This window comes from Amblyomma maculatum, chromosome 5, assembly GCF_055883805.1.
Source record: "Amblyomma maculatum isolate TAMU_Amacu chromosome 5, ASM5588380v1, whole genome shotgun sequence".
NCBI lineage: Eukaryota > Metazoa > Arthropoda > Arachnida > Ixodida > Ixodidae > Amblyomma > Amblyomma maculatum.
In genome coordinates this window covers 162,814,629-162,840,617 of record NC_139348.1, presented here as the reverse complement: position 1 = coordinate 162,840,617, position 25,989 = coordinate 162,814,629, and the positions used below count along the sequence as shown (strand labels likewise).

Below are 25,989 nucleotides of genomic sequence, written 5' to 3'. Positions count from 1 at the left end.
CACTTCACTTTCTGCCATTAAAGTGATATCATCCGCATATCTAAGGTTGTTGATACGTTTTCCAGCAATCTTCACTCCAGCTGAAGACTCGTGCAGACCGGCCTTCCTCATGATGCACTCTGCATATAGGTTAAATAGGCAGGGCGACAGTAAGCAGCCTTGCCTCACTCCTTTCTCGATTGGAAACCAATCAGTAAGACCATGCCCAGTTCTGACTGTGGCCTCTTGCCCTTCATACAGGTTCCTGAGGAGACAGATGAGGTGAATTGGAACTCCCATCTCTTGGAGAGCTTGCCACAATCTGCTGTGATCTACGCAGTCAAATGCTTTCGCATAATCAATAAAGCAGAAGTAGATGGGTTTCTGGAACTCTCTTGCTTTTTCTATGATCCAGCGAAGGTTGGCAATTTGGTCTCTAGTTCCTCTGCCCTTGCGAAACCCAGCTTGCACGTCCGGAAGCTCTCGATCCACATACTGCTGCAGCCTACCTTGGAGGATTTTCAACATCACCTTGCTAGCATGCGAAATAAGCGCGATCGTGCGGTAGTTGGAACAATCTTTGGCACTGCCTTTATTTGGAATGGGGATGTAAACTGACCTCCTCCAATCCTGTGGCCACTGCAGGGTTGTCCAAATCTTCTGACGTAATGTATGCAGAATGTTAACAGCGTCGTCATGGTAGAGGTTTTAAAGCAACTGAGCTGGAATGCCATCAATTCCACTAGCTTTGCTCTTAGCAAGGCTGGCTAAGGCCCATTCAACTTCACTCTTCAGGATGCCCGGCTCAAGATCAGTAATCACAACCGTCTTATGTTGGGTTTGCACATTCGGGTCCTTCTTGTACAGTTCTTCTGTGTATTCCTGCCACCTCTTCTTTATCTCTGAGGTTTCAGTGAGGTCCTTGCCTAGTTTGTCCTTTATCACGCCCAGCTTAGCACAGAAGCTTCCTTTGATATCTTTGATTGTCTTATACAGAGCTCTTGTGTTCCTTAATTGGCTGTTGTCCTCAACTGCTTGGCACTGTATGTTCAGGAAGGCATTCTTATCTCTCCTTGCTATTTTCTGAAAATCCGCATTGAGAACCTTGTATCTTTCTCTGTCCCCCATAACTTTTGCCATCCTCCTTTCCTCAGCTATTTGCAAAGTCTTTTCAGATAACCAGTTTGCTTTCTTGCATTTCTTTTGCTTTGGAACCACCTTAGTAGCAACTTCTTGTATTATATCACGACACAACAGAGCCCAACTTCAGTTGCCACTCCGGTTCCTACGGGGGGGAAATGGCATCATATCTACCGGATTATCACGGTAGTGACGTGCACACCAGTCTATTCACCGCCGTCAACAGCATTGGGCCCATTCCCTGAAAAAGAGCGGCTGTAACATTAAGCAGGCCACTAATCCGCTTCTGTTCACAATGCAGGTCAGTAAACCATACACTTTATATGCCAAGGAAACCAGGAATTACTTTTTGGTGCAGCTTCCAAGCCCATAGTGTTGTGCCTGTTAACGTTTTGATGAAACTGTTTGCACCTTGCTACTGGGACACAGAAACGAATCTGGGGCCTGACACTATGGAGGCAGTGCTTGCTATATTACGCTAATCACTGACGTTCAGGACATCAAAAACAAACTAATGACAACAGAGAAGACTTTAATTCAGTGGATTGGCACTCTAGGCTACCAAAATCTTTGTAACGTTAAAAACAGACGTAGAAAATGTGCAGAGTACTGCAGATAAGTCAACTCTGCTGGTGCGGGATCTAGAGGACTGAATTCATGACACCGAGAACAGCTCACGGAGGTCAAATTCGATTTTCTATGGCCTTCCAAGTCCTATACAATCTGAAACTTTTGCTGAATCTAATCATTAAGAAATCCAAAGTCCAAAATTTTTTCTCTCATCTAAATTCCATAGAGCCAAACATTCAGTTCACTTTAGAAATATAGAAGCGAGGCACCCTGCCATTTTTGGACGTTTTGGTGACCCGGGAAAACAACTGTCTGCAATTCTCCATCTACCGCAAACCCATCCACACAGGCAATATTTGCACTTCACTTTGGACCACCCGACAAAGCCCTAAGACGTCAGCTGTGAAGACCTTATTACGAAGGGTCGAATTACATTGCACCACAGAACCCGACAAAAAAAGAAAAACGCTTGATATTCAAGGAACTAACCACGAACGGCTATCTTAAAAATTTTATCCAGGATATCATTCGCCTCCAAAACAACAACAGGCTCTGAGAAGAAAATAAACAACAGCAAGCAACTGCATCTCAAAAGTATGTCACTATGCCTGAGGCACCAGTTTACTAGGAAAAGAAGGAATTCAAATGGCGCACAAGCCTTCAAAACTTTGGGGAGTGTGCTACCTTTTCCCAAAGGTCGACCGCCAAGAAAGAGACCAAGGCATTGTTTACAAAATTCCCTGCGCCAACTGTGACGCTGCTACAATGGTGAAACAAAAAGCCTGAAACAAAGAATTTGGCAACACAAGAATGATAAACAAAACTTCTCAAGAGAATGCAAACCATAGCTGAACATTCAGAAGATTTCGACCACAAAATAAATTTCGAAGAAACGTTCATCCTGGAGACTGAGACTAATTATCGGAAAAGACGCCTTCTCGAGTCACGGCACATACAGTCGACCACAAATAATATCAGCCGGACAATAGGCAACCTTCCTGCTGTACACTTACAAGGTCTTCGCTCCTTCCTGGCCACTTCACAGAAGAAAAGAAAAAAGATGCCGGTGGGCACCCCTGCACCTGCGGCACCCTGCCCCATCTTAGGCCTTAACCCCCACCTCTCCTTCCTTTCATACCCATCTCACCTCCTTCCCCCTCTTCTCCCCCTCGACCGTTCCAAGCCCCGCGTCATGCACCCTTGAAGAAGGAGCCGAGCCGGCTGCGAAACGTCGGGTTCTGTAAATCAATTCTAAACTTATAAAGAACACCAAGCATGTTTCTGCTGATTATTTATCGCTACTGTTTGCTCAGTCCACAGGCACCATACAAGATGACGGGAAGAAGGGAAAAGCTCTCGGTATTCACACAAGGTAAGTGTATCGTCCTTGAGATCGAATGTACATCCTATCACACCCACTTTAAATTACTTGCACCAAAACCTCCTTTCCACAAGCAGCGTTGGACTGGAACCCCATTCCGCCGCTGCCATCCCATCATCCTTTAGCATTGAATGCATGTATCACACGATAATCTGGAAAAGAACTGAACTTGATGATCGTATGCACCAACCTTTATGTAGTACCCCGAAAAGAGCCTTTAAGGTGAATAAATGAAATGAATAACCTAACACTGCAGCTGCCTCTCACTGCCTCTGCAGCTGTAAGGCAGACGGCGCAGTCTCTTTTTGTTTGCTTGTTTGAACCTCTCTACACTTATCTACCACTTGTTCATAAAGGCACTTGCTCTGCTATTACCCTTTGTTCAAGAGCAGTAAAGAGCTTTTTATCACATACCGTTCATTACCTCTTATGTGCAGCAAGGTTTCATGTCAATGTCATTTCATTACCTCTAACAAGCAGTAAGCTTTTATGTCAGTGCCGTTTAGAGTACTGCCGAGAAAGAAAGTAGCATATACCACCGCGTCAGCTTCAACTGAACTGCGCTGCAGCGCCAAGTGTGTGGCGTTTACGAGAGATCTGATGGGCCTGCAGATAATAACGGCCTTCAGCCGCCTCGACACCAAATGCAGCCACATTGTTGAAAGTTTTGTGCAGGTTAGTCGAAGCTTCGGCGTAATAAAAAAAAAACTTTCCCTCCCAACACTATGACGCTCAAGCATACTAAAAAAATAAAAGAAGCTTCTGCAGCAAGGCCAAGCCATAATCCACAATTAGAAGGCAACAAGAAACATTAATGCTAACATCAAGCTCCCATGTAAGACATGGTAACCAGAAGTCTCTCCACATTACACAAATAAAAAAAATTCAGCAGGGAACCCTGCCATTATGCCTAATGAGCACTGGAGAGCTCTTTTTTCCTACACAAGGCCCGTCCAATCAGAAGCGAGCGTGCCCCTCACCAGAGGGGAGCACGTGTGCCGTCCTTGTTCCGCAGGTACCGGTCCCTCAACGCCTCGTAGAAGTTCATCCGGCAGCCACTGTAGACTGGACGTGCACACACACACACACACACATGCACAAATAGGTCACTGAACCAAAAAAGAAAGCTCGCATACTGAGCCAATAACCATTGCTACCCTAAAGTCATTTTTCCACACTGTGTAAACTACCTTTTTTTACTAGGCATACAGCACCAATTTGTCAGAAATGAACAGAGCATGTCGCTAATTAAACTACTGCTTTAAAAAAAATATATTCTACTTTAAGCAGAGTGTTTTGTAACTATTGTAACCGCGTATAAACACATCCCTTGCTTAAACCACTGGTCCATTCGTAGTTGAGTATTAACACCTATACAAAACAACCAGTTGCGTGTTTGCACCCATGGTTGTTACATTTCTAGAACTTGCTTGGTTTGACAAAAACAATACATGCTGCAATGTACAATTTAACTGGCCCAAAATAGGACAGTGCTGCCATTTATTGAGAAAGGAGGCAGCACTCAGAAGTTAATTTTTGCTCAACTACAGGTGGTAGTGCAAACGCACGCATCTAAATTTCTGCAAGATAATTTTCATTTTGATTTAAGCAGGCAGCACTGCCATCAAATATGGCATCAAGTAAAGCCTGCCACCAAATGTCAGCCAAACATGAAACCAGAGCAAAAATGAAAAGTCTAGGTGGGAACTATTATATATATATGATATACTTTCTCACATATAACCTGCACCATAAGCTTTGAACCTCCCAGAATAAATATATATATACACTCGTGTCTAACCTACACACTTCCCTAAAAATACAGTATGACTAGGCAGCTACAAAGTGTGCAAACAGCGATCAGGTCATTTTCAAAACAAATTTATTGCAAAAGCATCACTGCAACTCTGTGAGTCCCGTTGCTGTCACCCAAAGCTTCGATGTTACCCTCAAAAGTGCATAATAAAACCTCGGTAGTTCGTCCCCCTACCAAGCACTCATATAAGGGAGGACAAGGCTCTTTATGGTCTGAAAATCACACACACAAAAAAAGATGACTTTTTGAAACTGGCATCTTGGAAATCTACAGCCCATCTCCAGAAGAATGGAAATCTGAGCTAGTTGGTGCATTGCAAAATCAAAAAACAGCACCGCGACTTGAGACAAACAGAGGAAGAGAATAACGGACAAGCACTGTACGGTACAGCGCTTGTCCGTTATTCTCTTCCTCTGTTTGTCTCAAGTCGCAGCGCTGTTTTTTGATTTTACAGCCCATCTCCTACCTACCAAAATATTATTAACTCCCTGGGTCATTAATTCAACTTTATAAGCTGCAAACAAACCAAATAAATCCCATCACTGTCCATTTTTTCTCGTTTCCTCAAAAACAAAAATTTCTGTCCTTACAAGAAGAGTATCTTTGCATCTAGAGCAGATAAAAGACTAATTTTTATTGCAGTGATTTATTGAATGAATAAACTATACTATGTTGGGAAAAGATTTCTCATTTTGTTCTTGCTAATTTTTTTGTGCCCTCTAACTTTACATAATAATAATAATAATAATAATAATAATAATAATAATAATAATAATAATAATAATAATAATAATAATAATAATAATAATAATAATAATTGGTTCACAGGAAGGGAAAGGCGCACCCCGCCTTAAGGGAAGGGAGGAAGGCGGGAGTGATAGTAGAAAGAGAGAAAGAGGATCCATAGTGGAGGGCAACGGAATAATTTCGACCACATGGGGATCTTTAACATGCTCTGACATCGTACAGCACACGGACGCCCCTTCGTTTCGCTTCCATCAAAACACAGCCACCGCAGTCATAAATAATTTTTTCCTACATCAAAATTCAACAAGCTGTAAAATGATTAATATAAAAATAATAAAAGTAGTTCCTACGTTGTATTCCTTACATTGTATACTATTTAGCCACATGTTAACAATAGTTTTCTGATTAGTGATTTCTTCTCTATTGTTTCTGTAAACAAAAAAAAAAATGAAAATGTCAAATATTTTGAAAACTAAATGATATATCAAATTTTTTTACATATTTCAAATCAGCATGAGAAACTGATTAAGACTGCATTTTCATTGCATTGTTAATTCGGACTTCTGCTAATGGCTTCGGTTAATTCAGCCAGCCACCCGAGTAGTACAATGTGGAGTTATGAAAAGCTTGACAAATGACTATCCAAATACAGTGAAAGCTTGTTAATTCGAACCTCCATAATTCGAATTTTCGGATCATTTGAACTACTCTACTGGGTCCGGCCAAGCTCCATTGAGATCTGTGTACAAAAAAAAAACGTTAATTTGAACGCGAGTTGGTTCCGCTACGGACAATTGTAACTATGTGCTGGTGCGTCTGGGCGGCTTGGCGCACATCACATGGCACAAAAAAAAAAAAAGAAAGAAAAAGAAAAAAAAAAGAAAGAAACACCTCTGCGATAGGGAGGCATAATTAGAGGCTTCGAACTGGGACAGAAGGTGGAACCACCAGGTAAAACCATGGAAGAGTGGGTAATAAATTCAGGGGGAACTATGGCTTACTAAAGTGCTTCAAGGCACTAAAGTGCTTCCCCGCCGCGCTGCTTAGGCATTGACTGCGAGACCATTTGTGATTGACTAGAATTGTGACAGATACTGTGCCTTTTCTTTGCTACCAACCAATTTTAAACGCTGCTGATGCCTGCTGTACTGAGTCTATTTCTATATATGCTCAGTGGTGCAGAGTTCGAGGAAGCGCCAAATGAAAGGCGCCGCACAGATGCCTGGATCGAACGCCCGGCGGGGTCAGCTTCGTATATACATGAATTTTCTGGTGACGTCATCATCAGTCATGACGTCATGACCGGATGAGACGTCATTATCACTCCCGATTATTAGACATGACCGGATATGATGTCATGATGATGTCACATCCGCTCACAGCGTCACGGCTGATGGCGTCACCATGTCACGGCTATAGACGTCTCGAAACATTTTATAATTGGTTAGTGATAGTTAACTATGACTTCCACTTTCTAAGTACTAGTTAATGTGTGGTTAGTGTTAGTTAAACACCCCTTAACTAGTAAGTGATGGTTAGTGAAACTTACGATGACCTCCAAATGCATGGGTTCCTATGGACATCTGCTTAATTATGCTATTATTAGTCGTAAATTATCATGAAATTATCTTGAAAATGCCTTAAATCATGTTCTGATATCATATGATTGCTATTAATTAAGTATCGATTCAATAATGATTGGCATATGCCCATATAAGGCATGCACCCGAAACGCGGACACTTTCTTTTTTTTCTTTTTGGTGTAGCTTATATGCTAGAAAATACGACACAGCTATCATGGCAATGCAGCATCCCTTATACCCCCAGAATATGATGTCAGCCCTGTTCAACATGCTGAAACAAATACTAGTATATGCTAATGTTCTTTTAAGTCTATCTGTACATTCATAATGAGTTCCCACTGAATTCAGGTTCCAAGTTTGACCAGAGCAGCCTATATATTCCAAGTATCATGAGAATGCTATGTTTTCAATTCTTGCCTTAACAATGCGATGCACACAAAATCTACTCTTTTCCAATCAAGGGAAAGAACTAAGCGGTCAACTCACTGAGGTGTCTGTAGATGGCCGGCGGCAGCCCTTTCCACAGTTTCAACAGGCCTTCTTCACGTACTGCGAGCAAAGCACCAACATTGCAGGAACTGTCAACTGGAACGCCAACATCTTTCCTGGCTGTGCATTTTTTTTCCAATGAACACACAGATTTCTTTTTGCCAAGACATTCTAAGCTTGCTTAGAATGTCTTTATGAATCCCAGCTCCCACGCATGTGAGAGCTAAATTTCTTATCAAGAAGGACTGGTCACTGGCCTGAGTGTGGTCCCGCAAGTGCAGGCTTTTGAAAGGGCATTTCTTAAAAACGTCAACTCAGCTACTTTGTGGAACATTGATTTGCAGCAACGCTAGCTGAGTTGCACACTGAAATGCAGTTAACTTTTTTTACCGCCCTTAACACAGCCACTTTTCCCTGTATGCTGCATACACCAAAGATTCCATTCGACTTAGCACCGCGAAACCTGGCTGCGACACATTCAATGACACAAAGGCGCAAGCCCTTGGACTCGGTCTGGCAATGCAAAATGTATAAGATGGACATGTAACTAAGTACAAAAGGAGCACCACCTGTAACAAAAACAACCTTTGTGCTATGCCTATAGCATGACACTGCACAGCGCATTTAAACTATCTATTCGTGCTGCAACACGTAATGCAGCAAAATGGTTTCTGTAAGTGGATGATAATAGCAGTGAAGTGAGTACAATCCCATCACACCTGACTATGTTACTGTGAACATCACAGACCAACAAAGATAGCACAAACCTGACCTCAAACAAATCACCATCAAGTCTTGCCAAATAAAGTGCATACTCTCTGGTTCTTTTCTGGGCATCAATGCAATAACAGCGAATCTCTCACCACGCACCTGGGTTTTATGCCAAGCGTCTGTTCATCATCACAATCATAATCAACTTAACCACGCCTACTGATGCAGGCCTCTCACAGTCTCCAATTAAACCTGTGCTGCAATCACCCTATACCTAATAAATGCGTAATCATGTCCATTAACCAGTCTCTCTGTTGTCCCTGCTATATTTTGCACCTCATTGAATATACTCTGTTACCCTCAATGACCATGGGTTATTTTCCCTTTACTTGTATCAGTTGCCAACAGCCATTCCCTATATTTGTTCCCCCTTTCGTTTTATTATTATTTTTTTTTTGCAATCTCATAATGTTGCATGCTCCTTGCCACAGCTGCCATTTCCTGCTGGAAAGCTGATAGCTCACTATTTCTCCAGCAGTTCTACTCACCGATCCCCGCAGCCGTCTTAAAAAAGCCCCGCCGGTCGACAATCTGACCCTTGGCGGCCAGCTCCCCTTGAACCTGCAGTCTGGTCTTCACTATGTCCAGAGGGTAGGTCGCTGTGTTAAGGGAAGGAAAGGAGAAGGTCATTGATTCAGGGCAAAGTTTTTGAAAGGAGTGCCCCCCGCATCATAACACCACAGCACTGCTTTCTTCCTCTCCTCAGAGGTGTACCTTCAGAAGACCTAACAGCAGTGCAGCCTAAAAGACTGGATGAAGGAAGGAGGAACCAAACATGAGCACAGACAACCCCAAACTGCTACACCCGCTCAGAAGCAGCCTGATATTGCATCACAAAACACAGGTGAAGAAGAATGACTCATTGTGCTGGAGTCTGCACTGCACGACCCTCTTATTCTAATTGAGGCAACCTTCCTAGTTCCAAATCATTTGAGTTTTTAGTTTCAGCAGCAAAATATAAAGAAAATGATGATGTGAATAGTGGACAAGAACCTCAAAGAATGGTACTGGCAGTGACTGCAAAATGAATAGTTACCATTTGAGCCCTTGACAGCGTAAAATAAAGAAAAGGCTCAACTCAGGTTCGCGAAATTCTTGGTCACTCAACTGCTTTGTATCCACAGAGCTTCACACAATGAGTGCTCACTACAAATGAAAAAAAATTTCTCACATTCCTTCACTGTAATGCCCCCAGACAGAGGAACTCGCGACTGAAAAAGATTAACGACGTAAATGCCACGGTAATGGATGTGGCAAAACACATTGAGCACCAAGCATGCTTACCACCACATTAAAGCTTAAGATATCCCATGAATATGCAACGAGGCTTCTCTTTAGCAAGCTAAAAAAGAAGCACACCATTTTTTTAATAACATTTGAAAATGGCCACTGCATGCATGGCCTCTCTGCGATGCAAAACATCAACTCAAAGGCTGAAAAAAAAATTCATTTCATAGCCACTGCCAGTCTTTGCCATACCAGTTTGCAGACCTCGCGAAACAGAGAAGCAGAAAACATGAATACTGTATGATTGATTGACTATGTTTAGTAGCCAATCAATCATTAATGGAGTGATTTTGTCAACATCATTGATACCATTATCATAAGAAGCTCCAAAGGTTCTCAAATGGTGACAAATCACAACACTTCCTACAGGTAACTATTTCTCCCAAGTTATGCAGCTATGATGCATTTTGTTATCCTGCCAAATCAAGTTTAGATATCACCTTTTTGTGAGCTCAGTTTGTTTTTGTTTCTTTTTAAACGTCAATACTATGTCAGTCATGGGCAGTATCGAGGATACATGCATCTTCGATACTATCTTTAGATACATTTTGTGTATCGGTATTAGGTATCGTGTGCTGAAAATGAAAGTATCGGAGTATCGAAATCGAAAATACATTTTAAAGTAGCATGTATTTTGAGGATACTTGATACTAAAGAAAACATGAAATATTTAAACCGCTGTGAGACTTTGGGTTGACGGCGCTAGCTCAGACGGTAGTACAAGCCCTGAGACAGCTCGGCTTGTAGTACACCTGAGTTCCCTGCAAATGCGCCGACCCTTCAGCATCAACCACATTTCCAGATTCCCTTTCTTTAAAATTGAAGGAGGTAATGGTAAGTAGGTGCTCACGAGGTGCTTTACTTTTGAGCGCCGAATGCGTACCACGAAGCTGGTATGCCTTTAACAGACACATAGAGAGATATGAACAAAGCGGAAACGCCAGGCAAACACGTAGTAGGGGTTACGCACACTGCTGTAACCGCTCTTCCCACCCTCTGCCATCCGCCCCCATCTCTGCAACGTTTGGTTCTCGTCAAGCAGTGTCCTCAATAAGCTGTCGAGCGCAGTAACTTATTCACAACCCAAAACACCTGGGTTCTTCGTGCCGGCTCTGCTTAGTGGCAAGAACACAAGCTTCTAGGGCCTAAGTCCAGCACGATGCAGTCGGCTAACCCCGTTCTTGTAGTTACGGCGTTTAACGGAAAACAAATCCATCTTTTGTAACTACACAGCAAACAGGCTTTCACTAGACTTTTTCCTGGAAAAAATATTACGTCCAAAATTTTATGAAATGCACGACATGAAAGCTATAAACGCAATTTTCCAGCACAGTTCGAATAAAAAATTATGCGTTGTGAAACAATTTTTTCCGCGAAAAACATTTGAGCAAACCTGGAATAAAACTAGTAAAGGTATCTCTGTCATAAAAAAAAAAATAATAATTTTTGAAATATTCGAATTGACATCACATTAGCCACTTTTCGTTAAAAAAAAAGATACTTCTATCTTTTATCTACAGCCAGCCGTAGTTCTCCAGCGACGCTAGTGATCTTCGAGTTTCCTAAATACCTCCAGAATGCTTGAGTCAACGCGGCTATGGTTCACTCTTACACACTGATAAATGGCATCCTCATCTAATACAACGCTGCGGTGTGCTCGTGTGCGTATGTAGAGAGACTTTTCACATTCAAGTCAATTTTAGCATGCCCACATAGCGCTCTTTTCGGACTAAATAATGTTCAGCCATTTTATTTTAATTGTTTTCCTTCTAAATTTTAACAATATGCAGAGCTTCAAAAGTTTGTTATTGCACTAATGGCAATATAACTGCTCAGTTCTCCAAACGCACGCAGGCTGCACCTTTGTATGTATAGCCAAGTGCTCACAGGTCGGTTCGCATGAAGAGCATTAGTTTAAAGAAATATTTTGCTAGGCTGCTTGTGGAAGCAATCGCTTAACCGTAACCATGGCTTCGATTCAGTGTGAAGTTCTGACAATGACAGCTGGCCAAACAATAAATCCGCGCTGGCGTATTCGTTAAGCCCTTTCAGAAAATCATGCTATAGGAATGTTTTAAAAATTCCAGAAAGCACGGCAAAATTTTTTAATGCCACTAATCGTATTACCACCTTTTATGTTAGGATTTCAGTGATGTATCGAAGTATCAACGATACAGAACCGAGTATCTGTATCAAAACTCGATTTCGCTTCTGTATCTTGTATCGGCATCGAAAATACAATTTTTCAGGGTATCGAGTATCGGTATCAAAGATACTTTTTCAAAGTATCTTGCCCAGCCCTGTACTATGTTTACTACATAACAAGGTAGGTTTTGGTTTTGGGGGTTTAACGTCCCAAAGCGACTGAGGCTATGAGAGACGCCATAGTGGAGGGCTCCGAAAATTCCGACCACCTGGGGTTCTTTAACGTGCACTGACATTGCACAGCACATGGGTGCTTTACTTTTCGCCTCCATGGAAAAGCGGCTGCCGCGGCCGGGATTTGATCCCGCATCCTTGGGCATAGTAGTCGAGCAGTCTAACCGCTGCACCACCGTAGCGGGATGATATTTGGTCCACTATTTAGAGCAGTTAAGACGTGGGCAACCTGGACAACACCTTTTCCTTCAAGCCAGGCAGGTAGCCCAAACACTACGAGTCTGATATAAAACTATAACATATATAATGCGAAACTATAATGCAAGAACTTCTGGATTTCCTGAACCTCCCGAAAAGCTCAGGCTGAGTAACAAAATGTGTGAATGGTGATAAACATAGAAAATGCGCTGCATGAACCTATCACTGCTGCACTTGTCTAACTGACTGTTATCTACACTGGTTCACATCCTTTAAGTCACACTCGTTGCATAAGAGATAGGCACTCTCAAGATTAGACGAGGCAAAGAAAGATAAGTGCTCGCGTGAATCCTGGAGCACATCGCACAAAAATGGCCAGCTGTCTTTCACTAAAGCGTGGTTCCCGAGAGAACTCGACCAATTTTCTTTCACAACGTAGATTCGGAGAGGAAATCTTCCGCACATGAAAAAAAAAAAGCATAGATATTATTACATTTGTCTCCAAGGGGTTCAAACTCAAAAGGGTCCCAAAAATTTGTTCAAATCAGGCAGCAAACTTGACTTTGATGGAAAACTTTAAAAAAAGCTTTTGTTCTGATAAACCGGCAACTCAAATTAATGAGTGCACTGTAATTACATCAGTGATGCATCCTACAATATTTCAGGGAAGATTTTAAGACCAGGACCTGAAATGTGCTCGTGCAGGTGTGGAAAGTTTCACAACATATACTGCTGCAATATCAAACTGGAATATGCTCTAAGAAATGTCGGTCAGCTACAAACCGTATATGACGAAAATTGGTGTCAGAAGTGGAGTGTGACACTATAATTTGCATGCAATGCAAAATCTGTACTTGCTTGTCCTCATTATAACACAACTCACAGCATTGATCGTAAACAAACATAACATGGCGAAGGTTACGAGGAAAGACCCATTTTTTCTGTTTGGTGCTATACACAGCAGCTCGAGCAAGGGCTAAAAGAACATTGTCTACATACCAAAAGGTTTTTATCAGCATCATCAACAAGTTCCTTCCAGGATAACTTTTGGCAACATATCACACCTAAGTCAACAAAGCTTTTTTTTACAAGTTAGAAGTGAAATTTGATGCAACAGGTAATTGGTTTGGGCTAGGTGGTAGCAATTTCTTGAAAACATAGTGCAAGACAAGGACGACACAGAAGCAGACAATGCAGGCGCTAGTGAACAGTGCGAGAAGAAAAGTCATTTATTTTTTCCACCTCAGTTGAAAAGGCATTAAGATAGTAGCAACATTGCCAACTAAGGACTACACAGCACAATTCGCTACCACATGGCGGCACCTACATCTTTCGAAGCACATTCATAAAGCGAAGAGCGATGACCTGATGAAAAAGCTTGCTAGCCCAGTAATGTACATTCCCATCAGTGACACAGACAGAAATAATTTTCAAAGGTGTATATGCTGGCGGTACAAAAAGAAGAAAAAAAGAAATAGAAAGGGATGCAGAGGAAGGGATGCAGCGTTCAGAATATTTCGAGGGTGTTCCGACACCAAAACACTCTTGCTGGCTACACAATTCCCATGTCAAAGTCCAGCTGTGCTGACACGTGCACTGCCTTGTCACCAAAGCAGTGTGAGGATGTCCAATAGCCCAGACTAATATTCCCCTACTTCGCACAATGCAGTTGGCTGCTTCACGCCTTCAATTATATTTTGCATTAGCTGTAGACTGACATTACGGAGTCACTCCCAATTCTACCACTAACAAATGATAGTGAGGCTGGACGGGGCTTTTGCAAACAAAAGCTAACAAGGCTTGGAGGCAGACTGCACCAAAAAACTATTCAAATTTTCTCCCGCTTAGAAAAACCACCATGATATGCGATGACAAATCACCCTTTCTACTGCACTGTCATAGATGTCCACCTGCCTCAATTTTTACAATTCAGCCCACATTCAACACTCGGCTATCTTTCTTTGCTGTCACTTCCAGGACAATAAGGCTGCAATAATATGCACTGCACGTTTCTGTAACTACTTGAAAACCAACAATAGCAAAGTCCTTCCAAGCAGCCCAAATTTATGCCTGTTATTACCCCATTTTATTCCTGTCTGGAGGCAAATGACACTGAAACTATACATGAAACAAGTTAACAGTCCTGTTGTTAAACCCCAACTAGTGAAAATCATTTGAAGTGATCTTAACCACTGTATTTCACAGCTACCTCAAGATAATTTTGTGTGCCCAGAGTTTACACATGACATATGGTCAGCTATTACAGCAGTTGTTCTCTAGGCCTGTAACCCGGATGGCATCTTTTCTGCGGCCTGTGAGGTAGCCCATACACTCCCCGGTTTCCTGGGGCAATTCATTCAACCCTTGCGCCATCAACGCGCACGAGCGTTGCCACAAACGAGTCGCAATCTCCTACACCACATTTTTTTTCCTCATCTTGTCGTCTTTGCTTGCCCACAAACGCGGATAAACACTCCTAAGGATATTTGCCCCGAGACCGCAAACCGAGCTTTCCGTGCAACGCTCACGGGCCGAAGTGTGGCTTACAAAACACGTTAGTTTGTGCATCGAGGGTTGAATTGTTAGAAATCCCGGTGTCCCATCCAAATGACCCATAGGCTCGACCGCGCGGCATGTCATGCGTTCTTTACGTAATATGCCGCCAGCCGACGCAATTGAGCAACACTGTCCCCGTTGTAACCCCGGACACGTGCCCGGCTGAACCTGTTGCTTGAGTCCTTCGCGCCCTCCTTGACCGCTCGACCTTTCACGTCCGAAAGTGCGACGCGCAAATTTCTTCGGAGAGTCGTTCCGATTGGCATTAAGACAGCTCGATAGAGAGCAGACAAACATTGCGGAACGGTATAGTCAGGGGCCTGCGTACACAACCGAACTTCAGCAGGATTTGGCGAGCGGAAAGTCGCCCGCGCTACTGCAGCATGCCGGCACACCGGCGTACTCAGCTCCGTAGCCACTCACTCGTCTCGGCGACTGATGCGGCGGCCACGGACAGTGCGTACTTGTAGAAGAAGCTGTCGATATACTGAGGCTCCGAAGGGATTCGAGCGATGGTCGCGGCCATGGCGAGGACTCGCGCAACTAATAACTGTGGCAGGCTCTGATCAGGAGTAGTGGCGTCTTCTGCGGGCCCTCAGGACTGCCGCACTGCGGTCGCCAGCCATTCCCGTGTAGCGGGCCGGCTGTTTCTTGCTCCGCCGCTGAAACCGCGCGCGCCTATGGACCACGAGAAGGGGTAGACGGGTCGCCAGCACCTCGCCTGCCGGCGGTGCATAGCCGGCCTCGCCGACGGCCTTGCGCGCAGGCGTCGTCAGCTGTGCGCTGGACGCGCCGGATGTAGCATGACTGGAAAGCGGAAGCAAACTTTTACCGCTATATAGATGAGAGGTAGAGACTAGCGGTACACGGTACATGCATGGTACATACATGTGCTTAGGATATGCAGCTTTCCCGCTGGCCAACCGTAAAAAACAAAAAGAGAAAAAGCACTTAAAACAAATCTGTCTCTCTGCATCATCGTAAACGGCGGTGGTAGTGGTAGTGGTTATTTTATTTATACACAAAAGAAAGGAAAAGATGTTTGCCAGCCCCGGTATCTGCGATATCTGAAGCACCTGAACTGGGACGGCGGAAATAAAGGGATAGCGAGGAAGGGGTAGAGGAAATCAAAGAGGTGAGCGATAGGGAGAAAGAAAAGAGTAGGTAAAAATAAAAACGAAGTATGTACATTATAGAAAAATATACAGTAGTTTGCTTGAGGCGTTGCAGCATAAAACGATAAAACTAAAAGATATTCTTTTAAAAGATATTTATAAGGATAACCAGATGCTAATAAAATGGGAAAAAGGTGTCGAAGCCTGTAGAGGTAAAGAAGGGGCTTAGACAAGGATGTCCCCTGTCACCTTTGTTGTTCATGCTGTACCTGCAAGGATTAGAGGCTAAACTATAGAGAGGAGTGGACTCGGCTTCAACCTCTCTTTATTCACGCAAGGAGAATTTTTCCCACAGTCATTACCAGGACTAATTTGTATGCAGATGATATAGTACTGATGGCTGACAACAGGGTAGATTTGCAGGAGTTGATGGATATCTGCGGTACAGAGAGAGATAAGTTAGGTCTGCAGTTTAGCAAGGAAAAATCGGCAGTCGGCGGCCGGCGGAGGCCGGCGAACATATATGATACAGGAGGACGTGCTGGAAGTAGTGGATAAGTACAAGTACCTTGGGGTGTGGATAAATACTGGAGCTGAATACCGGAGCGTGAAAAATATATGGCAGAAGTAGAAACGCAGCCGTCATGAAAAACAGGGCGCTGTGGAATTACAATAGGTATGAAGTGGTGCAAGGGATTTGGGAAGGGGTGATGGTTCCTAGTCTGACTTTTGCCAATGCAGTCCTGTGTATGAGATCAGAGGTCCGATCACGGTTGGAAATTAAGCAGCGCGGGGTGGGTAGGCTTGCTTTGGGAGCTCATGGGAATACGCCAAACCATGGGTATGCAGGGTGACCTGGGATGGTCTTCTTTTGAGAGCAGGGAAGCTGGCAGCACGATAGCGTTTGAGCAACGATTGAGAAAAATGGGAGAGAAGCGGTGGGCTAGGAAAGTCTTCAGCTACCTCTACATGAGGAATGTTGACACAAGATGGAGAAGGCGGACAAGAAAATTGGCAAGCAAATATTTGGACAGCAGTAGGGGGACCAGCCAGGAATTATCAATTAAGAAAAAGGTTAAGGAAACAGAGAGGGGTCTGTGGAAAACAGGGATGGAGACTAAATCAGCATTAGAAATGTACCGAACTTTCAAGCAGGAAATAGCCAAAGAAAACATTTACGATAATTCTAGGGGCAGCCCATTAATTGTTGTTCGAGGCTAGGACAGGAGTATCGGAGTATTGCGGTCTAAGACCTGAAACGTACCGAGTCAAGCACCAAGAGATAGACACGCTGTGCAAGGTGTGTGGGGAGGACGAGGAAACGCCTGAACACTTAATAATTTCCTGTAAAGGGCTCCGCCCGGCTCCGCCCTATAGTTCAAGGCAATGGGCCAGATTTAGCCGAAGCATTGGGGTTTAAGGATAATGAAGGGAAAATAGACTTCTTAAAAAGGGTAGAAATAACCAAACTAAGGTTAGCTGATTGGTGGCTGAAAGGAAGGCAAGAATAGAACCACACTATATATTACTATTCACGGCTAGGCGGCCTGTGGCGCCGCCGCCCGATTCATATAGTTCAGCCTTATCCATTCATCCATCCAAAAGCTGTGTCTAAAAGCAACGTCTAAGTACATACACCTTGTATATACTCCATTACTTATATAAAAATATATTTAAAATAAAGCAAAAGCCTATTATACAGCAATTATAAAATATTATTGGAAGCAAAAACCTATACTTACTTTAGGTTAGTTAACTGTGAAACATTTATGTGAAATGAGTTATTTCTTGTATGTTTTTTAACTGCCTTGGTTGCCTTCGGTGTGCTCTTGTGCGTAAAAGTCCCAATGCATCCGCTCTGTCAAATAGTATATCTCACATTGCTCGCATTTAAATGTAAAACTACAAAAGATAGAATACCTTAAATTCAATAAGTTACTGTTAATTATTTTATCTGCATTAGGAAAGTAAACCTTGTGCTGCATTTAGGAAACTCTCATTAAGCATGCCAGTTCAGGCGGCGCGTGACTCAGACCTACTTTAATCTCGAGACAGACGTATCCGTCCGCGCGCGATCTCCTTGCGCTGGTCGGTGGCTGCTTGTGTCGCTCTGCTGTTCGGTTCTTCCCCGAAATGAAAAGTGTGCGCTGATCGAGGGTGTGCGCGGTGCGGCGTTGTTTTTTCCCTCGTTGATTCGCAACAGCTCGGATTACGCTTCTCGCATCCATCGCCTCGGCGCAGCATTCTCCACCATCGTGCGTTTCGTGTGTCGCGAGTGAGCAGTGTGGTTGCGAGCCAGAGAGCTCACCACCGTCCACCACCGACGGCTGTGATCTCTGGCGTTCCCATAGGGGAACTGTGCTCCGCTAGGCCTACGACCTTACCAACCGAGGAAGAACGTTCGCGAACGAGCCGTCTTCCATATCGTCCACCTCCCGAGTAAAGAAAAAAAGACAGCATGGAAGCCATCGCTAAGCACGATTTCAACGCGACGGCTGACGACGAACTGAGTTTCCGCAAGGGACAGGTGCTCAAGGTGAGGAGGTGCTGCCGAGCGCTCGGGGATCACGGCGGGCCGTTTTGATTGTTGTGTTGTGTGCAGCCGACCGCGCGTTGACTCGCTTATGAGCTGCTTGTTGACGTGCCTCCCCGAGTTCTCGCCGATATGCCGTGTCGGTGGCCGTCTCCATCCGTGCCCCTCCCTTGTTCCATGCTTCATTTTTCTTTTTTCTTCGCCGCGCTGCCTCTGACGTGAATGGCTTTCTATCGCGGTGATAACTGGGCCGACAGCGCGAGGAGTCGGTCCGGACGCTGGCTCGTCTGCGATTGCGAGGCGGGCTAATAAGATGGGTGCCGTCGCTCTCCGTTCTGCCCCTATGTCGCCGAAAAAAACAAAAAACAAAAAGAAAACAACAAAAACAAAAAAATCGCAAGTGTAGCGAGGGAAATGTACTGCGAAAGGAAGCGCCTTTGCTCGCCTCAAATTCATCCCGCTCCGTATGTCTGCGCTGTCGCCTGTCGGTTTGATTTATACGCTGCTCTTATTCGGCAGCCTTTGTAGGCTTTCACGAGCGCGACAGGTCTCCTCTTGGACGGGATTGGTGGGGAGGAGGGGGATATGAATTCTCCCCAGTTCTTCCTCCTCAGGGCACCCTACGAGTTTTTAGGTCCAGACAATAGTTGGAAGTGAAAGAGGGAGGGGGGCAGTTCATCTGCGAACCGCGTTGTCGCAAGAGGGAAGAGAACGGCAGATAAGAGAACGGCCCATCTTTTGCTGCTGCTGTCGTTTTGTTTTGACGACACTGCCACCGCTTGCTCGCTCGGCGTTGTCGCGTCGTCCGCGGCCTAGCTAGTGGCGGCTGTGATTTCTCGCAATCCTTCCCAGGCGCCGAAGAAGTGTTGTCTCCTCGCCCGCCTCCGACGCGTTGGATGGATGGCGATCAGTTGGCTCTAGGTGACTAACTGCGTCATAGTTTTCCAGTTTAGATGAGTCGACCACATTTCGATCCCTTCCGCGCGTTTGCTTATTTTGACACGCGCTGGCCCCACAAGTGACCGCTGCTGTCTGGGCGCAATTTTTCAGTCAAGATGCCGGAACGGAAACAAACAAAAGGAAACAAAACGTGTGTCGTCCGCGTGCCGACCCTGTTGTCCTCGAGGGAAACACGAGTAGTTTCGGGAAATCGGCTATCGTTACATCTTCACTTCCGTGTGCCGGCTAGTCTTACCAGAAACGGCTCGGCTACGACTCGCCGTTCTGCTGCTGGCCGTGCCGTCGCGTGCCTGCCTTCGGCTGCGCCTCCTTGCGTTTGTTTCTGCGTTTTTTTTTTTTGTTTTTGTTGTTGTTGCATTTTGATAGGCAGCGCAATTTGCATATCTTCCTCTCTCCCTCGACGCTCTCCCCGTCGTTTTGTTCGTGGCGCATTCCATTGGCGCGCCGCACGGGCGAAGTCTATCGTCTAGCTAAGTCTGCAGGCGGCGGCATCTGGGCAGTCTTGCCTTTGATGATACCTCCACGCAGAGTACGAGATACAGATGACTTTTTGCTTTGTAGCAGTGGCGTCTGCTTGTCAATTTGTCCACATAGGTGCCAATGTCGCGTCAATTCGCGAAGTTTTCGGGGTCAGTCGGTGTTTTCGCAGAAGCGCGATGAAGCCCGGTGGAGAACAGTCGCGGGACCACCCACCGGTTGCAAATCAAGCGCGACCTCAATCAGAGCCGGTGGCATATTGATTGGCCTTCTCTCTGCTTGCCACGAGGGTTTTTCCTCGTATGTAGACGGCGCAGTCAGTTGCAGCCGCCTTGGGGCGCGTCTTTTCTTAGCGCCGTTCTGCGTTTGCAGCGGCAGCTTATTTTGTCTGGATGTTCTTTCCATTCTCGAGCAAGCGATGAGCGGCCTGTGGCTAAAAATAAGGCGCCGGCCGAGTCTCACGCACCGGGTTAGCAGGGACGGGCAGAATCTGGAGAATTGGGGCTCTCAGTCAAGCCTGCGCCACCGCTAACCCAAGCCGACCAGTGGTAATATGGGTCCCATGCGTTATCTCTCCACTGCTGGTCGCGCAGAGGCCAACGTTTATTTCGCCGAGTTGCTCTCCGGTCTCGTTTATATACCTTCCCGTGACGTTTCGTGCGCTGATTTAATGGCATTCATTACACACTTTTTTGTAACTTTAGTATACATCCATTTTTTGTCTTTTCTGGGGCAGGGGGGCAGCTTCTGTAAATTAGTATTTAAAGGGAACACATTATCTGCATTAGCCAATGATTATTTCTGTGGCGCGAGGGAAACACACATTTTTTTGTCCGCTCTGAGTGGTTTTCAGTATGGGTAACCTACATGAAAGGCTCCGCTATTGTAAAGGTAATAACTGAATTCAGTTTGTTTTGTGGTAGTTGTTTGCATAAGCGCTGCGTGTACATATTTCGCTCGAAATTGAGGTCTTTTGCAATGGTGCTGTGATCACAGCTTTTTAAGAAATGGACATATGCAAAATCCACAGGGGAGTTTGGTAGTCTCGTAACTTGGTTTGGAAGACAACTGAGGCACACACAGCAGTGTTCTGTTTTATTTATACTCATATATTACCCCGCAGCTCCCAAGGGCGTTACAGCAGGGGGTTGCAGCATAGAAAAAAAAAGCTTCATTCACACAGCACACTTGCATTTCAGTTAAGCGATTCCACTCTCTAATAGATGTAACAAGAAGGGAATTTGCATAAGTACCAGTCCGGGAATGATATTCTCAAATTTTAAAAGTGTGATCTATGTGCCTAGAGCAATGGTGTGGCTCTTTGAAATAGGAGCATTTGTTAATACCAGTTTTATTGTGGTAAATTATAAACAACACTTTAAGCCTTAATTTTTTCGGCAGGAGGCAAGCAGTTTGCAACAGAGTTCATGCTTCATGGCTGTCCTTTCTTCCGAATCGTCCCGAGACGAATCTGGCTGCATGGTTTTGAATTTTTTCAATATGCTAATTAGTGTCTTGTTTGAACAGTCCCAAACCGCACATTTCAAAATAGGTCTCACGCAGCTCATATAAGCCGTATTTTTTAGACTGGTATGAGAACGTCTCAAATTCCTTTGAATAGAATTTAGTGCCCTACTAGCCCTACATACAAAGCCGTCAACATGTGCATTCTATGAACAATCCAATGACAGCGTTACTCCTAAATACTTATATGCAGCTTCCTTAGGTATTAGATGTCATTAATCATATACCGGGAATCAATAGGCTTTTTCTTTTGGTAAAACAGACTTGAACACACTTTTTGATGTTTAAATTCACCTTCCAAGTGGAACACCAGGACTGAATTTGTGATAAAAATAAACATTAGTTTTTTCTCTAAATAAAAAAAATTCCTCAGTGAGACTTCTCTATTGCAGGTCCTTTCTCCATAGAGAAACTTGAAAAATTTGCAAATTTGGAAAAAGTGGGGCTATTTCAATTCCTTGAAGTTTAATAATTCAAAGTTGCTACTTGGCTGCATTTTACACAACAATATTCAGGAAAAGGGAAAATTTTTTAAATGGAACTTCACTAATCTCTCTGCTGTGACTCTCTCCAAAGTTATGACGTTGCTTGCAAGAATATGCTGATGACAGGGTGCTGCTTTAGTTGGGGGTGGCGCACATTTGGCATCTCTCGTGCCTAAGAGAGCCGTAAATAAGCACACAGGACTGTGTTTTTCATCTTGTGCACGTAATAAAACAGCGGTCATCTCCCCATTGCAATATCTTGCATCGTGAGGACAGTTCTTTGATTCTGCTTACAACCTCCACTCTTGTGAAGACATGAGCACTTATTGATGCAAAATAGTGAGATGCAGTCATTATTCGCTTCATAGATGCACTAAAATGAAAACTAGGGCAGGGTGTTTGCCTTGCCGTCAAGACTGTTCACTGTTATTTAAGGAAGCGGCACTTGCAGATATCTTAGTAAGCTTGGTGAGTGCTGTTTTCTCCAAAAATGCTGAATTTTCCTTGCTGGATCGATTTCCGCCTAACCCTCAATTATGAAGACTAAGCACATCTGAGCTTTCTGCCTAGAAACGTGTAGGGCACATTTTCGACATGTGCTGCAGGCTGGGACAAAACACTTCAACAAACTGCGGTCCACGGTCATTGCAGCAGTGTTGCTTGTTTTGTCACATTGCACTATGCACAAACTGGCCCACATTGCCTAATATTGGACATATTTATTGGAGCACGTTGCAGTAGCAGTGGAGTAGTGTTCTGAAGATGCAATGGCTTCATTCAGTACAGGCATGTCTGTGCAGCAGGGAGGAAAAGCTGGAAGCATAGGATGCAGAGACCAAGGGCTGGCAGAAGGGCAGCATATAGGAGCAGACACCATATGCTTATGAATAAACTGTTTGCAATGTGAACATGTAAGCAGAAATGCATGAAAGGGACAACACGAGTTTATGGACACACGGTAGAGCCATAAGTTGAACGCGGCTGTGCTTCAGAGCAAAGTGGCAAGGTTGCCCTCAATGTTTGAAAATCTGCTTCAAAGGCCCTCGAAGAACTCTTTCCGTATATTCACTCCTTAAATTCTTCGAAAAATGTGAATCGAGTTGGTTCACCACTAAAAGCCATAGTTACCCGGCAACCAGATGCATGCACCCCGCGGATGGAATAGTGTAAGATGGGATGGGCATAACCAGAGTCAGCAACCTGGCATGCAGCCAGGCCAGGGTCACAAATAGTCCTCTTTCGCTCATTCTAATGAGACCATAGATTCTTCAAGGCGCGCTTCCTGGTCCCATTGTCCATACTAGTTAACCCAAGGCTAACTCACCATTCCACATTGAACATTGTCCCTATTTCCATTTTTTTTTTCATATGCCTTGTTTCCCTAAACTTTACCTCCCTCTTACAAACAAACTATTACAAATAAGTCCTCGAAGGGGAACTCCTCGAGAGTCCTTGAGGCTAATGTTAGGCTTGTCCTTCCACTGCTCTCTCCAAGGGGTGACCTCTTGTGTGGCCAAAACTTAGCTGTGGTATTGAAAACTTTATGTGCATTGGAAAAGAATTGCTTAGAATGCCCATACAAGATCAGAAGAATACATCTGAATGTCAGAAGCAGGAATTCAGCAGGCACATCTGGAAGGAGGGCATTGGTGCTTCAAAAGAAAAAGGGCCCAGATTTCTGTGGCAGTTACCTTATTTCAATTTGAAGATATGTGGAGATTGAGAATAACTTTCTCTGTCACAGCAGCTGCTTTTCGATGACAAAAAGCAAGGTGCGCGTGTGCTGTCTGATGTCAGTGCAAGTTAAAGAAACCCAGGAAATAGAAATTTCTGGAGCCCTCAACTACGGCACCTCTCATAGCCTGAGTCGCTTTGGGATGTTAAATCCCGTAAACCAGACCGAACCATAGCTTACATTGTCAAGGTTAACAGTTTCCAACAAAAGGCCGGAGCAAAGGAAGCAGAGGTGCTGAAATTGAATCTAAGCAATGGTGAAAACATTGTAAACCTGCATGATCCATAAAAAGACACTTCTTTTTTCCCTCCTTAATGTCCCTTTGCATCCTCGGAATCTTGGTGAGGAATAATATAGCTATTCCGGAATCTATTCCATTCCCTCGGCGATGACGTCAATATTACGCATGAGGTGACGACAACATGAACTTACTTCTGACGTCCTGTGATGTCCTGCAACGCAACCTTATTATGCACAGATTCAAATTTTAATTGGCCAGTGACAGAGAAGGCGATTGAATGAAATCATATTGTTCTCCTCCTGGTATTCTTGGAAGTTTAGGCTGGATATAGTGCTCAAACCCTGCACATGACGCAGAGCACCACCTCACGGCCCATGTGCATCGCTTCCACTTTGCTTCGACGATGTTTGGTTGGTTTAGAGCATTTAATGCCCCAAAGCGACTTGGGCTATGAGAGTAGTGGAGGCCTCCGAAGTAATTTCGACCACCTTGGGCTCTTTATCGTGCACTGACATCGCACAGCATATGGACACCATACTTTTTGCCTCCATTGAAAAGCAGCCAGTATTCGATCCTGTATCCTTGGGCACAGAAGTCAAGTGCCCTAAACACTACACTATCACGATGGGGCTTCTGCTTCAATGAGAAACCTTGACAGTCCATAACACTCGTGAATTCACCTTAAAAGTGCAGCACTGCATTGCCCACAGGACAGTGTGCCATATTTAATCTGGTATTAACACATTGTGTATAGTATTTTATTACTGGCATCTAATTAGCTGCAGTTTTGCTCTCATCTTCACAGAATAACAATTGCGGGGCATCGTTGCCCTCTTGGCGGGTCGCTCATGCCTGTCGATCGCCTGACAAGGCCTTGCAGCCAACCAGCAAAGGTCAGAGATGTACGCAAGGACAGGCAGTGATTGATTTAGAGGGAGTTCTAGGCCACCCCCAGGTTGCAGCACGGCTGCAGTTGTGCGGTGCTATTCATGCTGCTGCCACTTCTCGAGTTCTGTAACTTGTGTTGTTCAGTTACGAAATCCACCATCTCAAGCAGTGTTACTGGCTGGGTTTTCTTGTTTTTTTTTTTTGTTTTTTTTTTTTTACTGAATGATGAATTTTCCGCAGTGACAGTTTAGCGTTCCGGTGTACTTTATCAACTGCCCTCTGAAGGTACAAGTCGCAAGTATGCTTTGAGGCCAGAATTCGGCACAGGCTGGTCTTAAACCATGAAATCTAGCCAGTATCTACATTTGGTTGGTTGCAGGAAACATTTTTGCTTTGATAGTTTGTAAATGCAACGTATGTTTACCATGCCAGGAGCTGTTAAGCCTTAGAACATTCTGATTCATTTTTCAACCTGTGCCTTTAATAATGAATTCTAGCTTTTTATTTTTCATAGACATAAGGAAACCTTCCTGGAAGTATGGTGATATGTTGAATCATTTAGCTAGTTACCGTGTGTTTTGTTCCAGTTGTAATTTGTGTATTGCTTTCTGCCTTTAGTTAGTGTAGTTAAAAGGTTGATCATAAATCTTTGCTTATTATTCTTCCATTATTTATTTGTAAGCTGTATTTTGCAAGATATGTTGCGAATACCTGCTAATGGCTTTTTCTACTGTTTAATGAAAAATTGGTGTTGCTTAGTAATGCAGCTGAGTTGAAGCGTTAGCTTAAGTGACAGTATCGGTTTTGAGATGCTCAACGAAATACTCTTGGTGTCGTCTCAGGGCTTGCTGCCTGTTGTGGTATCACTGTAGGTGTAAATTTGGCCTTTACTTGTGCGTGCAGGTGCTAAACATGGAAGATGACATGAACTGGTACCGGGCGGAACTGGACTCTAAAGAAGGCCTCATCCCTAGCAACTACATCGAAATGAAGAAGCACGAGTGAGTGTTGCATCATTTCTGTTGTTATGGCCAGTTGGTTAATACATGAGTTTTTAACACACCTACACTTTGGGTTTAGTGCCTGTCCCATGTTATTTCACACAACCTCTAAATTCTGCACTTTCAGGATGTAC

The 25,989-nt window shown here is 44.2% G+C and overlaps 2 protein-coding genes across 3 annotated transcripts in view; one reads left to right on the top strand and one right to left on the bottom strand.

Moving 5' to 3' along the window:
- The window catches only part of Ucp4A (Uncoupling protein 4A), a 33,399-nt gene extending 17,565 nt beyond the window's left edge, over positions 1–15,834 (bottom strand). The window contains exons 1-5 of the mRNA XM_084604914.1: positions 15,785–15,834; positions 15,320–15,703; positions 8,965–9,075; positions 7,703–7,765; positions 4,051–4,135 (exon numbers count right to left, since the gene is read on the bottom strand). Coding sequence (XP_084461040.1) covers positions 4,051–4,135; positions 7,703–7,765; positions 8,965–9,075; positions 15,320–15,422 — 362 coding nt within the window. The 5' untranslated portion in view covers positions 15,423–15,703; positions 15,785–15,834. The remainder of the gene's footprint in view (positions 1–4,050; positions 4,136–7,702; positions 7,766–8,964; positions 9,076–15,319; positions 15,704–15,784) is intronic.
- Positions 15,835–17,936: 2,102 nt separating this feature from the next.
- drk (growth factor receptor-bound protein 2 drk) overlaps positions 17,937–25,989 on the top strand; it is a 31,946-nt gene continuing 23,893 nt past the window's right edge. The window contains exons 1-2 of one of the 2 annotated variants that reach the window (XM_084604906.1): positions 17,937–18,547; positions 25,758–25,855. In XM_084604906.1, coding sequence (XP_084461032.1) covers positions 18,470–18,547; positions 25,758–25,855 — 176 coding nt within the window. In that variant the 5' untranslated portion in view covers positions 17,937–18,469. The remainder of the gene's footprint in view (positions 18,548–25,757; positions 25,856–25,989) is intronic. The other variant, XM_084604907.1, reaches the window with a different exon arrangement.